Source organism: Dendroctonus ponderosae, unplaced genomic scaffold (assembly GCF_020466585.1).
Source record: "Dendroctonus ponderosae isolate FM_Combo_2020 unplaced genomic scaffold, Dpon_F_20191213v2 Dpon_F_20191213_40, whole genome shotgun sequence".
NCBI classification, from domain to species: domain Eukaryota; kingdom Metazoa; phylum Arthropoda; class Insecta; order Coleoptera; family Curculionidae; genus Dendroctonus; species Dendroctonus ponderosae.
Window position 1 is genome coordinate 42,990 of NW_026018612.1, and position 16,351 is coordinate 59,340.

The 16,351-nt window shown below is 33.0% G+C and overlaps 1 protein-coding gene across 2 annotated transcripts in view; it reads right to left on the reverse strand.

Annotated features, from left to right (window-relative positions):
• LOC109546162 (protein neuralized) overlaps nucleotides 1-16,351 on the reverse strand; it is a 41,145-nt gene that overhangs the window by 12,143 nt on the left and 12,651 nt on the right. The window contains exon 1 of one of the 2 annotated variants that reach the window (XM_019917007.2): nucleotides 4,977-5,441. The exons of the other annotated variant lie outside the window; for it this stretch is intronic. Within the exon in view, the coding sequence (XP_019772566.1) occupies nucleotides 4,977-5,115 (139 nt within the window). The 5' untranslated portion in view covers nucleotides 5,116-5,441. Of the gene's footprint in view, nucleotides 1-4,976; nucleotides 5,442-16,351 lie in introns of those variants that run through there. 2 annotated transcript variants of the gene reach the window in all.

Sequence of the window (16,351 nt, forward strand, 5' to 3'; positions counted from 1 at the left end):
TCTCAATGCTGCATGAAATTTTAAAGGAAAAACAATGGTCAGTTAAATTTTAAATTCATCCAGGCAGCCATCCAATCTATAATTTCTCTCAGTATTTGATGAGTTTCCGGGTGATCATTTTCGAAAGCCCCCCTTCTAATGAATTGCCAAAGCTAGCCACAAATGCCCTAATCCCAAGTAAGCTTTTACAAATTTAACTTTCCTCTGCATCCCGAAAATAAACTTGGGGTGTTTCTATGGGGTAAAGAACCCGACATTAGAGGCATCTGTCTAGGACAGAAAAATCTCCCGAGATATCTTTCGCATCTGTCCTAGAGAAGCTGCCCCTATTTAGGATCTAGGGGTGTTTTCGCAATACCCGCTAAATTTGGTTTTGTAGAGTCTACATTTGATATTCTATTGTGCATCAACAATAACATTTTGCGAAAACGTGCAAAAAAGTGCAAAAGATAATATTTTCTTTAAATAATCCACTGATGCGATTCTGGTGGCAAATAAGCCAAAAAAATATTTCAAACTAATTGCTTGTGTGGTTAATAGTTGATGAAATTCCAAAGCCATTATAAATTGATAATTGAATAATCACAATAAAATTATTTTAAGAAAATGAACTTTAAGCCTAAAGCCTAACTAATTTTAAAAGCCATAAAATTTTATCAATACTAGGATTTGAGTTAGAATCAATTAGAAAAATTCGTTTCGCTACTAATGTCAATTGAAGTCAATACCCAATACAGAAAAGGAAATTAAAATGGAAAAAGTAGCATTAAAAATTTGCATTATTTTAAACTGTGCATTATTTTAAAGAAATAGTTACAACGCACAGAAAGGACCTTGTTACAACACATCAATAAATTAAGAACGTTTTTTCCACTTATCATAATTAACGAATATATAAAAATGCAAAAAATAAGCACGACCAAGGAAAGAGAGAATATTTAGGCCAGTCAGGGACAACAAGAGGAAATATGTAGAATTTAAAGACATAAACGAATTATTTTCTGCTGCCATAAGACATTAAAACACCATGACGCAATACTAAGGATACAAGTTAGAAACGTTTTAAAAATTTTGTTTGTTATGAATGTGGACACTAAACACAAAAAAATATGAAAGAAATGTCATTAAATAACTTTCAAAGTGTAAAGGATTACGTTGACACTATTTTAGAGAAAGAAATGAATTAACTAATGCCATATAAAAGTAAATATGCTGCCTAAACTGTTAAAAACTGCAAAAACATTACATTACATTATGTTAGAAGCTTAATTAGGCATAATTCTTTATAATAATTCGAAACATTCTAGGTAAATGAATTAATCTTCAATTTTCTCTACTGTGAAGTCGCAGTCGTTCACAAATGTGGCTGCGAAAATTCCCTTTTGTCCGCTCTAGTTTATAGACGTCCTTCATTCGAGTACGCCTAGAAACAGTATTAGAAACCCTATTTTGTTCTTCATATTCCCAAAAGAAAATAACCACTATAACTCATGGAAAGCCAATTTATTTTTATAATAGCTGGTGTTGGAGCCTAGTCGGTCGGGAAAGCCGCCCTCATAGATCATTGGAAAATCGATTATATTTTCCAGTTTATATCGGTGGAGCCACAGAAAGGGTATTGTAGGCCTTGATAGCAACGTAATTTTGAGGATTTTGTTTGCCAAGTAGGATTGTGATCCAAGTTCGCCGTTATTACTTTATAGTTCGTATTTCATAATTTGCTTATGATTATAAAGTTAAAATATATATTAAAGTTATATATTAAAACTATTCTACACCAGGTTAATTTATAATACTTTTTTTTAGATATTGAGTTGCTAACTTTTTCCGGGAAATAATATTGAATTTGCAGTACTTACATAGGCAATACAAGCTATGGTAAAATGCAAAATTTTGGTCTTGGTTACTTTTTTTTATATCAAAATAGCTTACGGACGGACGTTAAAGTAGATCATCAGGTTTTACAACACAGGCAAGTGTACCAAGCGGCTGAAAATTCAGAATCAGTTTTAACCGATTAAATGTTAATTTTGAGACACTAAATTCTTGATCAGACAGATTACACAGTTTTTATCGGCAAATTCAATTAAAAAATCATATTTAATGTTGGATTAGATAATTAAATCAAACACTTTCATGTTGATCGCTCCCATAGTCGGGTTAAAAAGCCATGCAACTTTCTATTGAGCAAATTATAAACTGAGTGAAAATAAACATTGAATCAATATTTAACTAATGATTCGAACACATCAACAATTTATTCGACCGTAATATAGTAGGTCCTTTTGAACTTAGCGATTCCCAAATTCCATACATGTTGGGCACTTAATGCATGTAAGTGTTATCAGGCCATCGAAATGGCTCTAACAACACACGTGTGCCAATGACAACAAATAGGGGGAAAGAAACGCAATTTCCAACAATTAGTAACGGTTTTCAGTTGTTACACATCGTTTCGTTCAATGGACGCTAGGAATGAGACATGCGACTCATGAGAGCCGATGATTTTCGGAACTTACAAAAACAAAAAAAACTGTGGGAAAATGCTTAAAACTATAATAAAAAATGTAAATAAAAATGAAGTTAGTGACCACGGACAATGATTATGTTTACCCAAAAGCTTTATTTGGTATGGTAATTATTTCAGGTATGCACGCATACACTTCTGTAAACATGTGAAGTACCTATGGGAAAACTTTACCATCGGGCTGAATGATAATTCATGAATTGATTTGGCAGGAAAACGAAGAAGTTTTATTCATACAGCCAATAACTCCCCAGTTATTAAAGCAAAGTAATAAAAACACTTTGGAGGCAGCAATGCATGCTTGTGGCCCATAATTGGTTGAAACATTGAGAATGCCATGCCAAAGAAAATCCAACAACGATGTATCGAGTCGTAGGAGAGAGAAGACAAGAGAAAATATGAAGCTCTTCGTGTCCATATTGCGAGATGGTTCTTTGTGTGAAAAAGGAATCTTCTCACGGTCTTTCTTTGCCCCGAGTGGACGATTCATGGACCAATCATTAAGTTTATACATTTATAAGTCAGCCAGTATACATGGTCCTGCCAAAATGTAACAAGCCAAAAAATATATGTTCTACTTCACAAGAAGCACAGCCATGAACTTTTCAACTTGATCATGCAGACCAAAATTGCATGAAAGTTCCTAGTCGGGTATCCATGCAACGAAACTCTTTTAATACAATCGCTGGCATCTCCAAGGATCTATTAAAAGCGCTCTAAAATTACATGGAGATTGGTACTCGACCTAAAAATACGGCCGTAAATCCAATAAAAACTGCTGCTCTACTTGTATGAAAATCAATAGTGTACTTCCTAATAGATATATTTCAGAGGGATGAAGCGAATGTCTTAGAATATAGACGATTTAAGTTTTCTAGACCGAATATTAGCAAATAATTGAAAAGTGGATTTTAGATGTTTTCCTGCCAGGTATTCAAATTAATTTCACTCTAATGATGAATGCAAATAAACATCATTATACAGTAATGGAAAAAATATGTGGGTCAGACTAAACTGTTCTTTCATCAATTTATTCCAATTAACCAATTAAAATTTTACTAAATGCGACAAAATTTCACATTTTTGCCGGAAATGAGGAGCCCGCTAATCAGAACTGTAAATTTCCGGTAGCAAACTAAAAACTCAACAACCAGAATGTTTTGGCATTGAAAATTGATTTTTTTTCGAAATCTGTGAACGGGATAATCAATCTAAAACGAGAATAATTAATTATGACGGTTTAACAATTGCACATTTTAACCCGAGTAAATATTTATTTCAGGTTTGTACGCATGTGTTTCATAAGACGTGGGATCAACTTTTCTCGCTTTGATAATGCATGCAGATATATTGCAAATGATTGCAGCAGTTAATTTGTTCAATGATTTACACGGGAGAAAATTCGACTTGTTTATTATTAACTTGTAAATATTATAATCAAACTAATTTGAAGCTGAGCCAGGAGATAACAAAATCTACACATACATCGCATTATTTCGAATACCTCAGATATAATGCAGTATCTGTCGATGTTTGGAGCACTGTTGTTTTTAATTCAAATTCAAGTATTTATAAATAAGAAACATAATCGTTAATTTTGAATATGGAATCCAAATAATGATTAAAACGTATTTTACGAAACCTGAACAACATTTTCAAATAGGGTCTCTGAATTATTTTTAAAACACTTCTTTGCTTAGTTACTCGTTTGTTCTGAAACAGTGACCAGTACTCTCATTGTCCATTCAAATTATTGATTAGGATCTTCCATTTCAATCTGTTCAATCAAATTAAGCGATTCCTTCTCAAAGGATTCAACAAATGTTGAAGTGCATGATGAACAACTTAGGAAAACATTAGAAGCGCACAATGTGTTAATTAACCTTAATTTAGCATCGCCTTAATATATTTTCTACCTCAAACAAACTAGTTGAAAATCCCAGGGCTGTTTTCTAATGGATTTGCAAAATGGGATGTTTATAAAATGGAAATGTGTCTTCTTAGTGTTTACTTCGCTTCTCAATATTATTAAATTGAAACTTTTATGAAGTTGGACGCCTTTAATTTGAGAATTACATCATTGCAAGAGTAAGAATTGGAAATAATTTTGTGTTCGATGTTATGTTGAGATATTCAAACTGACTTATTGATGATTAAAGCGCCTTTATAGTTCTACTATTTGCACATTTTGAAGAATTGCAAAATTTGCTTACTAGTATTTATATGCATGTTTTTCATGTAGATTCTATTAAAAAGTAATACACAAATTGACATTTTTGCAATTCTTCAAATAGTGCCATGCCTAGTAAACATCTACCGATCCGAATACCGAATATCTAAAAGTTAGTGGAAACGTTTTATGATAAATACTCGTATCTGAAGGGCAGTTTAAAGGCACCCTTCTTCACCGAAATTATCATTTGCAAATTGTCGTTGAAAATGTACGCACCTATTCCCATCTTCTTCTTAATCTTCTTGAGGACCTTCATCTTCTTCAAGGGTGAAAATCCACTGCTTTTCGACTCCTTGCAATTATTGTTCTCTTCTGCTTGGCACTGCTGACAAGCCTGTGCTCCTATCACACCCATAAATATGTTTCAGTTGCTTGATACCGCGAAAACAATCAGCTGACACATCCGAAATAGACTCAAAATGAAAAAGCGTTTAACAATAAGAAGCTTTTGACAAATCACTGAATACACTTAGGCGCGCTTGAACGACTGCACCGCGGAGTTTGAATTTAAAGCGATTTTATATACGAAATGTCAATGTTGAGTGTGAAAAACTTATACAAAGTCACTTTCACGTACTTCGCGAACCCTAAGCGGAAAGTCTACGAGATCGACTCTACCGCAGTGTGCTTCGAACTGATGAGGAATTGTGACGCATTCTCCAGCAAAAGAGCACTGTTCGATAAGAGTGGAGAGGAGGACAGATGTCGGCACGCGCCCTCAACCAATGGGAGGCGAGACACACGCCAACTGTGATCACACCGGCAGAAGGTTGTAAAAAAAGCAGATGTGATATAGACCGATAGGTTTCTCAAAAGTTACTTTTTGGTTATTTTCTATATCTTAAACAATTTTTTCTCGATCGCTCCAATATGTTCCTTGAACAGTCAGTCAGTCGTCATCACCTACTATTTTGAAAATCAATCAAAGAATCGATCAAGTAATGAACACCAATTAAATTTTTTCGATAAACATATGTTCACATTTTAGTGAAAAATTTATTCTGTTCTGTCCTGACATTAATTTTGCTCTTGGCTGCCTCCAATAAAATCAAAATAACAAATGACAAGATGTTGCATTTTACAACCAACTGAAAGGATGGCGCTTATACAAAACATTATTGCAGGGAAGGTCACTGAATTGGATTGAATATGATGTGTTATAAATATTCTCCTTACTGCTCTGCTCTTTATATCATTCTTGGTAATCAATTCCATTCATTCAATAAATTATTAATGCTGTTCTTAATTATATATAGTTATTATTAATATGCGCATTTTTTTACAAGTTTTCTAGCTATTGGAGCAACAAACTTTCAAAGCCAACAAACACATAATAAAGTGCGGTCTTCACATTTGTCTTGTGTGCTGCTGTTGCTCAATAGGCGTTGTAACTTTTATCCAGTGATCGTAAAACTGATAATCAATTAACATTTTTTCTTTCCATTTCCATCTTGATGCTTTTCTACAACTCTGTTGCGCCAATAAATTGCTACTGCGATTTACATGCCGAATAACTTATTTAAAACTGTTAAATGTTTACTACATTTATTAAGTAATATAAAGTCGAAGAAACAGAACTGGTACTACTGGTTTACAAATTTCAACATACCTAAAACCCATCCATTTTATTGCTGTATTTTGTGTGTATCCGCCTATCAATCGATATACATATCTTCAATGGAAGCACTTAATAATGCAACATTTTATGAATATATTAGTATGAGCTGTTACTTGATAAAATTATTGACTTTTGCTTTCATTAGTATTTAGATTTTACGTAATATCTAATTCGTAATTAACTTGAACATAAAAGGTTGGTTTCATATTGATTCTCGTCATATATATATACACCGCTGTGAAGCGCAGCGCAATGTAGAAAATTGGATCTCAGTTCTTTGTTTTTACATTTGCAAAAGATTTTGAAACTGGTAAGAAATCTTAAAGATATGGTAATTTCAGTGCCTTGTTATTCAGATCACTCCGAGGTTTTCCGTCAACTACATGAAAAAAGACGCATACGAATTTTTAATATCTTTCAGGTCACGAACAGGGGCAAAGTTGAAACACGGTGCAAACCTCGCTTTAAAACTTCAAAAAATCGTCGACATGATGAGAATGACAATAGTAAGGTTGAACAATCGATTTCAATCTAAAGAAGTAAACTTAGGCAACAAGCAAACCGAAATAAAGTCCATATTTCATATCTGAATCATGTACCTTTCAATCATTGCAGTTGCAATATACATAGATAGTTATCTATGTTTTTTATTCCTAATTTCTTCTGAATATTTTAATTTTCATTTATTTCTTCCTGGATAAATTTTTCTTTTACAGCCGTATGAAATGTCGATTCTGATGCTTGAAAACCATTATGGTTAATTTACGCTGGTTTATACTGCGCCACAATAAAAAATCAAAACAGGATTATTAATAATTTTACTTGCCTTATACAGTACGTTTTATAATATGCGCTTCTTACGCAAGTAAGGACTAATTTTTTTGGTTTTATTTTACTGCAGCGTGAAAACCTCTTAAATTTTTGCCTTAAAAATGTGCTTAAAGAAGTAATGGAAAGTTTTGTGGCAGTAGAAAAACTCATTCATTTTTTAAAAACTGAAACATATTCTGTTGTGACAATCACGATTTATTGGCAAACTGTTCCGAATACTCTCCGATTTATAAATTGCTAATAACTGCGGTATACATTGAGAAAAACTCAGTAGGAATGTGAAAGAAATTGAAGGTAAACATAATGACATCATAACACAACCAATAGCAATAAATGCAATAAAACAGGATATAAAGAGCGAAGGGAGAAACAGGATCAATATTTCGTCTCTGCTGACGAAAATAAAGATTAGAAGCACTCGGCTTTGGTATGAATTAACAATATATTCTCTATTAGAAGAATCAGATCAAAAAGCAAGATCTTTTTAAAAAATTTAAAAACGCGTTTTGTAAAAAACCAATTAGCATAGAAAGTAATAAATATAAGTAACAGATACATTAGAAGACACGAAAAACAAACACAATTTAAACTTTTATAGACAAAACAGCTACAAAAATAACTTGAAAATAAACAAAGAAGCAACAGTGTGAATGCAACAATTTCAACCCCATAACTAACACAACTTTTAGTAACAAATTTTTGACAACGTGGCATTAAATAGCTCTAACTATGAAATTTTGAACACAGTTAACGAAATGGAAATTGAAAAAGAATGATGGTATTGATTAATCTAAAATTAGCAGTCAAACAGATTCTTACTTTGTAAAATAGTATTTCAAACTAAAACCTACTAGTTTTCAAGTTCAAATTTCCTTAACATTTGCACCATTAATTGCTTAAACTAACACTGAAAAGTTCAAAGCGCATTCATTCCAAACATGGTTTCGAATGTTTCGATCAAGGGTTAATATTGGAGAATTAAGATGTTTTTGGCTGTTAACAGACGACAGATAAATTTGAAATTTATTTAAAGAAATGTTTCTCTATTCCATCAATTGATTGATCGTCCTGCCTGGAAGACAGAGTTATTTTCCGAATGTTCGCGTAATTCTGACATTCTGACCCATCGAAACCCGCCCTGAGATGTTCCCAGATCCCAGTTCAACACAACAATCATGTGATGCACGTGTGCCTTCTTAAAGAAATAGCTTTCGGACGTAGCGGATTTTCCACCAACCATTAGTTAGGCACAATAGATCTGTTTTCTGAAAGAAGTCACCTGATAACAAGGTGCACATATGGGATCTTTAAAGTCTTTAAAGGGACTTGTTGGTTTTTTTATTTTTAAAGATCTTCTGGTTGCCAGGTACGACGCGGGGGTGCACCAACAGGCATTTCGTCTATGGATAACAATGGGCAAGATGTTGGCTTTATGTGAGATTTCACAAGGTTTTATGCAAGGTTTCTTAGAACGGGACTGGCGGGAATCGCGATGACGACAATTTGCAGAAAATGCAATATGCATGTGAGACGGGAATTATATCGTTGAATAAGCCCAGATAGAGTTAGCCAACATCCCTTTCCTTCACCTGTTCGATCTGAATTTTTCTATAGAACCGCGTAAGATGACCAATGGGAAAGAAACCAACCACTAAAGATTAAAACAGGTGAACGTCGCGAAGAAATAAACCAGGCAAGGTGTGCTAATCAGCTGCCCGTTTCTCTCAAAACGTCTTAAGATGAAGTAGCCCACATATTGGCAGATGCCCGGTATTTTTTATTATTATAGTAACATGCTAGTGTTACTTTTATTTAAATAAACTGTTGCGCGTGAATCATGAAACACGGGGCAAACATGTATTGATGATGTTATTTTTTCACATTTGCAAATGCTTACAGGACCCACACTGCCCACATACGTTGGATAGTGCACTTAATTAGTGGAAGCAGATTTAATAAAGATATACATTTTGTTGATAAACAGCTTCATAGAAAGTCCAAACAGAACACACAAGTACACTCAATAAACAAGCAAATATAACGAATATATAAATCTAAATGCAGATCACAGGCTATCGCACCTTGGCTTACATGCTAATCTAAACACATAAAACTTAGAAGCGAACTGCAAAAATAAACCGGTCAGTATTCGATTTCAAAATTTATATCGCTTTTATATTGTTTTAATTGTTAGTTTACGATTGGAACTAATAAACAATCACGTACTAAATCTTTGTTCCGGGATTTCATAAGAGATTCCTAAATAAAAATAAGTCAGTGAGTCAACGGACCTGGATTCAAATATGTTCCACTTCTTAACATTCCGGGAATTTGCTATAAATATACAATGTGAAGATAATGTGTGCCGCTCGTGAGGAATGTTCAACATTTGCCATTTTTAACTTTTAAGAGCACACTGATTTTTTGGCCCTATTTGATTTTTTGTGAGATTTGCACAATCTTGGAATTGACTGGAAAATCTTCAGTCAGAATAAAGGAATATATAATTATATATAAAACTCGGTTCCGATAACAAAAGAACTTCAGGAACTTTATATAGAATATATTTGAATCTGACCCGGTGAACCAGCTATCGACAAACACAAACTCTGTACAATAGTGAGAGTAAAATACATGGGCTGCATAGCCGTACAGGAAGGAAAAATGGAGATTGAGAGCTCACAAGAGTCCGAATGAGATCGAGCCTCTCAGGAGGGATTTTTATAAAACCAAAATAAAAAAGGGGCCGAAATCCAACCAATTCAGCCCTTACATCTCCAATGCAAGAAGCAAAAAAAAAGCGTTGGACACACCATTAACATCATTGCAGAAATACACACAAATCACAACAAAAACCATAAAAATGGCAACAACAACAATTTTACCAACAAGAAGACCTTTACAACCGCGCTTCCCCACATATCAACACGCATTCTTAGTGCATTACGGTTTAAACAAGCGCAAAACAATAAGGTTGTCCAAATTGTGATAATGATCTGGTGCAATGTAGAAAATTCGATTTTCTCACGACCCAAAAACCCAGCTGTTTACACCCACATGATCATGACATAAAATCATAACATGAAAACCGTCCTCAGATTTAAATCCCAGTGCATCCAAATCAGCTGACACGAAGGACCAAAACTAAACTGATTTCTGTTGTTACTGAACTTTACTCAAACCGTATTCGGATCTTATGCAAGCTTGCTTTGGCAGAATAGCGTTTGGGCAGGTATAGACCTATTATATTATTTGCACAATTTTTCTTTAAGGTGAATGATCTTCTTTTCAGAGTTAAATGTCCTGTGGCATACAAAAGAAATCGGCTGTGAGATATCAGCTGGTTCAGCGGCAAGACCTTTAATATTTCACCAACTTTTCTAGCTGAGGTAAACACAGGTTTATGGTCAACACCGAACCCAAAAACTCCAATCATCACTGCAGTTGTTTTTTTAAATTAAAAACACAATAACAGTGAACAATATTTTGGAGAAATAGAAAAATTCTCCAAATCTATTTGCAATAACAAGCAACAATTTTTAGAAAATTCATGCAGTAATCAAAGACGCAAACCCGATGGTAAACCACATGGCAATATTTTACTTGTGAAAATGGAATTCAGATTATTCAGATTTAAATTTATTTGGAACACTAGGTATCAAAATCTACAACATTTTTGACCAAGACGTTCTTTATTTGAGTGTCCTTAGCTCATACCATCTTATGCCCAATATATTGTTTTCCTTTATTTTTAAAGATGACTAATTTTCATTATCTTATGTCTTGTTTTTATATCAGTTTCATTACTTATGTCATTTACATACACATATAAAAAGCATTAAAGAAATTATGTAGTACAATTTGAACTAAATAGCAGTACGTCTTTTGGGGAAAGTGGACTATCCACTTACCATTTTCAAGGTAATTATATTTGTAACTTATTTAACTTATTAATTACGAAAAATTGTAATGAAAAAACCAATGAAAATTTTTACAGACTGTCTGGAAAAAGTATATAAATAAAAAGTTTATAGTATATTGTATTCATTTTTATCATTAACTGATATTTTGTCAAAATGGACTTATACCACTCATATGAGAAAACGGCTCATATGTTAAAAATGCATCGTCTCTTTTATCAAGTAAGTATATTGAGTACATGCACTATTAGAATATTTTATAAAGTTGTTCCAAGCTTCATCTTCAGTCTATTAGTTATCAACAATTATATCACATATATACACAATAAATATATAAATAATAATTAACTATAAAATTATTAAATAAAAATGACAGATAAAAATGCAATCACCATCAATTGAAATTTGTTAGGAAATTAAATTTTAATGAATTACATATGTATTATTTCTTGTGTTCGTTAAATTAATATTAAATATATAGCACTTATTATAACAAATTTGTGAAGTGACTATACGTTTTCTCTTAGCCCTAATTTCAAATATTTCTATACTAATAAAATTAAGGACAAATGTTTTATTTATTTGTGACTTTTTTGCAAACTTTCAATAGTTTAATATTATTCATTTTCCAAGTTTATTTATTAAATAACATAGTTTCACTGCATGGTCTTTGGGATAAAATAATGCCATTTTTAAATAGATTAAATGTATAAATGCAAGAAAATATCTTAATGACGCCTATGGAATTATATTAATTGAACATTATTGCACGCATTATTTGTAAAATTTTACCGTTAAATTAGAGAAAAAAACAATTTATATAAATTAAATTTCTAAATCCGCTTGTTCCTAAAGAACATAATTTTGTATTAGGTGATTTAGTTAATTTAAGCTATTTTGACTCGTAAATTTGCCAGAGGCGTGTGCAGTTTTTCAAACCACATTACGTTCACGTAAATTAACCAACGTTGCAGTCAAAAAACCAAAAATTGTTTGCATATTCCACAAGTGCAATTATTTTATAAATAAAAACTTTAAAGAGGCTGAAAGCTCATGACGCTACAAAAGTAAACTAGTGAAACTCAAATTATGCAAGCGGTCTTTCAGCTACATTTAACCGACAAATAAATTTACTCCTGCATTTCTATCAGCCGAACTGGTATACACCAAATGTTACCTGAAGACACCCCTCAGCAATAATTATTATTTGAGGCAACAAGCAATATGGTGGAATTTTTGAAAATTTATTTCCCATCGGTATTTAGGTTTACATCGGAAATGTCCGATTAATACAATATATTGCTTTAAACAAGACATTTAAAAATGTTGAAATCCGTATTATGAACGTAGATTTATTATTTACTCACGAATAAGGTCACATATAATTAGTTTTCAATTTGGAGTCGTGCTGGGACGATCGACGCAACCGTGCGAACAAAAATATGGACCTTCTCAAAATTAACTGCGTAATTATTAAGTAAAATATTATCTTAAAATATTTAAAATTCTCCCATTGAATGGGTGAAAAGCCTTATAACAGGATGGTCAGTTTCACATTTAGAATGGCGGCCACCTTTCCGCGTAATTAATGTGTCAATATGAAAAAATATATTTACAAATACAGCTTGTAACATCAGACTTTATGACCGTCGAAAAAAGCCTAACCAAATGGCGTCTAAAAGATCCTCTCAACTAAAGCCGGTGGTAAGGTAATGTCCAGCAGATGACAGAATCCGGCTATAATCATCAAACCAGCTGGCTGGCAATGAGCAAGACACCTAAAACTACCCTGAAGACGGAAACCCACAAGAAGTTTGATAATGGGATTTTCCAAAAAAAAATCACTCACAAATAACTTGCCTTTCATATACTTTTCTGCTTTATATTTGAGTTATAAACAGTAAAAGAAAGTATACTGCATAATGGAAAATACAGCATAAAGAAGACGCACAACATCTAAAGGAGTGAGTGGCATACAAGGTAGTCATATTGCAAAAGATTTTTTGCAATTGCAAGAAAACTTTGCAATTATAATCAATACTGCAAGACAGAAAAAATGGCTTAATGCGGGTGAAGGAATGTAACAACCCGCATTTCCAATCGAAGGAACGGAAAAGTAGTTTGAAGCTGAACTCAGCAACAAAGACCGAACAATTTAGCAACTAGGGGCGAACATATGCCTTTTACGTCTGTCGCCCTCTCCGTATGTTGGATACCATCACCTGTTGGGTTATGGTAGCCCTGTGGGATATTTCTTGAAGCAAAAATTGAACGGTTCATCTGCACCAAAGTGAAAGAACTGAAAAAGATCAATCCTTAATGAGTAATGAAAAGTTGGTCTGTGCCAAATATTCGAATAAATCAAACATTGACTTCCTAGACTTATCACGGGTGTTGAAAGTTTTTTCAGGATAGTTTCTAATTTTTTTGAGCTGTAAGGCCATGGTAATAATAAATAATCAATCGTTATTCCATATTAACGTTAAATTTCTTTTAAAAAACACATGGTTTCTCTCTTAATGAAAATACCGTTTTTTGGGGGGTAATTTTTGGGATTGGGATCATTAGTTACAAGATTTATAATTTTACCTACGACCACTACTGAAAGTAGTATAAAAAACGCTATCTACCGTAAGTAAGTTCCATTCATGCACTGTAAACCAAACGAACGGTAAACCAAACGCACAGTTTTGTCATAATCCATCACAATATAAACATTGTATCTTGTATTAAAAAATACTTAAACGCCTGAAAAGTGATTTTGATGGTTTCAAAGCAAGAACTCCGACATTGTTTTTACGAAATTGTTGCGGGCTGACTGATTCTTCGTCAATTTCTTAGCTTCCGGGCAACCAACAGGTGAATCGGTTTAATAAACGTTACCAGAACTAAAGTCGTAATTTTTCTGGAGCAAACAACAGTGGAAGGGATTTCAGTTCGATTCAATTTCAATTGATCTCCAGGCATTTTAAGTAAACCAGAGGAATGCATATTCACCTTCTGAGCATGAAGCAATAGACGCAGATTCAATTAAAGAAAACAAGTTTTATTGTTCTTCAAATAATTACCATCAGTGGTGGTTAGGGAAACAATGCAAACTATAAAACATTAAAGATGATACTAAGCCTAAACCAATCACTCGTTAATAATTGCACCAGCTTTAGGTACTTTTCTAGGATATTTGAAATCTAGTCACTGTGGAGTAGAAACTGTCTCATCGCCAAGTAAAAAAAATTTTTGGGAGACGAGATTTCAAAAAGAAAGTTAAAGAAAGAGCTCGATCTTAGGAAAGGTGGACATACAATCCCAATGAATTTATCAAAAGGAAATTTAAAGAAAGTAAAATCTTATAATATGTAAGTTCTTAACAAACAGTATGCTATGTAGTAATAAATGGTGTCAACACTACTGAAAAACGGATGGTTCTAGATGAAGGAGGAACACGAATTGGAAAAATAGCCAAAAAAGTAAAACACCTAAATTCATTAGATAAACACAAATCTAAACAGGGAAATAAATTCCTGAAGAGTGTAAAAATTACTTCGCATCTATGGGATGAAGCTGAGAAGGTCCTGAGCAGATGGCGACAATTTCCCGGAGGAACAGTTGATTCAGAGATTTTGATGCGTTTAAGCTCCAGGAAAATGTTAGATTACATAAGAAGATATTATGCCATTCAATGATGTTAGTCTTAACTAATAAAAAGGTAAGTAATAAAGAACTTTTGAGCAGCTTCAATATAAGTCAAGACTAGCATAGCAAGCAGAATAACATACGAGTAGCATCTAAAATGATTAAAAATAAGTAATAGTAATCTAAAACAAGTATACGACATTGTTGACATTAAGATAAACGTTTTTGTTAAACAAATGGTTCAAAATTGGCGTAAGTAAAGTTGAGTTTAAATGATGAAACTCAATAGGACGTGAAAAACTCACAAAATAAATCGAAGTACTAACAATACGGCTAAATCAATTTATATGATTTTTAGACAAAGTTAGAAGGAGAGATTAATGTCAAACTAAATAATAGTTTTTTAAAACTAGTTTATGAATAAAATGTTTGCGTCTGATTCTTGACTTGACTCACACTTCCCATTATATGTGGAAATATAGACACTATAAAACAATTGATGCAAATAAACGTTGCTGTGAATACTAACGTAAGATTTATTTTAGGTAATGGTTTGTAAAACCACTCTTATCTCTAAGACATTTAATCTCGCGCTGGAAAAATGATGCGCAAGTTATCGGAAAAACTATTCCCAAAAGCCTCAAAAAAGCTTTAAAGCATCGTTTGAAATTAACTTTAGGAGCTTTACTTATACACAAGGTAAAACTTAAGACATTTCAGTCAATAACTGAAACAAGTAAAATTAATTTGCACGATTAAACTGTTACGGTGAACTCATAAATTGAAGCGTCGATTGATTAGCCAATTTGGTTCACAGGAAATTTACAAAATCATTTTCTGGTGTTTAATTTTAAAACTTCATGTCTAACATGTTTGTGATGCCTTCTCATCAATCAAAATCAGCAAAAAAAATATCAGTATGTAAGATTAATATTTTCTAAAACGGATGTGCTCATATTTGCCTGTTAAATCTACTACGAGCGATGTCTTTTTGTACGCAAAACAGGGCAGGTTTCCTTTTTTGCCAAGCGCCATGAAAAGAGAATTAGTCCATGATCTTTGTCAGGCAGGATATAGAATACATTAAGTATACATATATAACAGTCACTGTATATGGAATTAATGGATAATTTATGTGTGAAACAATATTTCTAATAGCAATCCAATAAAATATTTTTTTTACTGGCGTGCCTTTAAGAATTATAATTAACTGGCTGGGTATTGTTGTGGTTTGAAGCGAAATAGCAACATTTATTATCTGAAAGAAAACCAATTTAAATTGACACTCGTAGTTAACCGTGTTAAATACGAGCAATATTATAAATTGGAGATTAATAACGGAAACTTGAAAATGCAGTATTGAAAAATAGAACTTCCAAAACCAGCAAATCAATCTTACGCTGTTTAAAGTAAAGTTTTCTGTTCATTTTCACCTCAAGTCTGGTTTGGCTATGTCATTAACTTCCCAATTTTCAAGAGTCTTCCATTCTACGTATACAGACCGTTTCGTGCGACTGCCATATTATTATTCCATTGTTAGTTGTGAACGCAATAGTAAGTAAGGTGGGTACCTCAGATCACTGCCACGC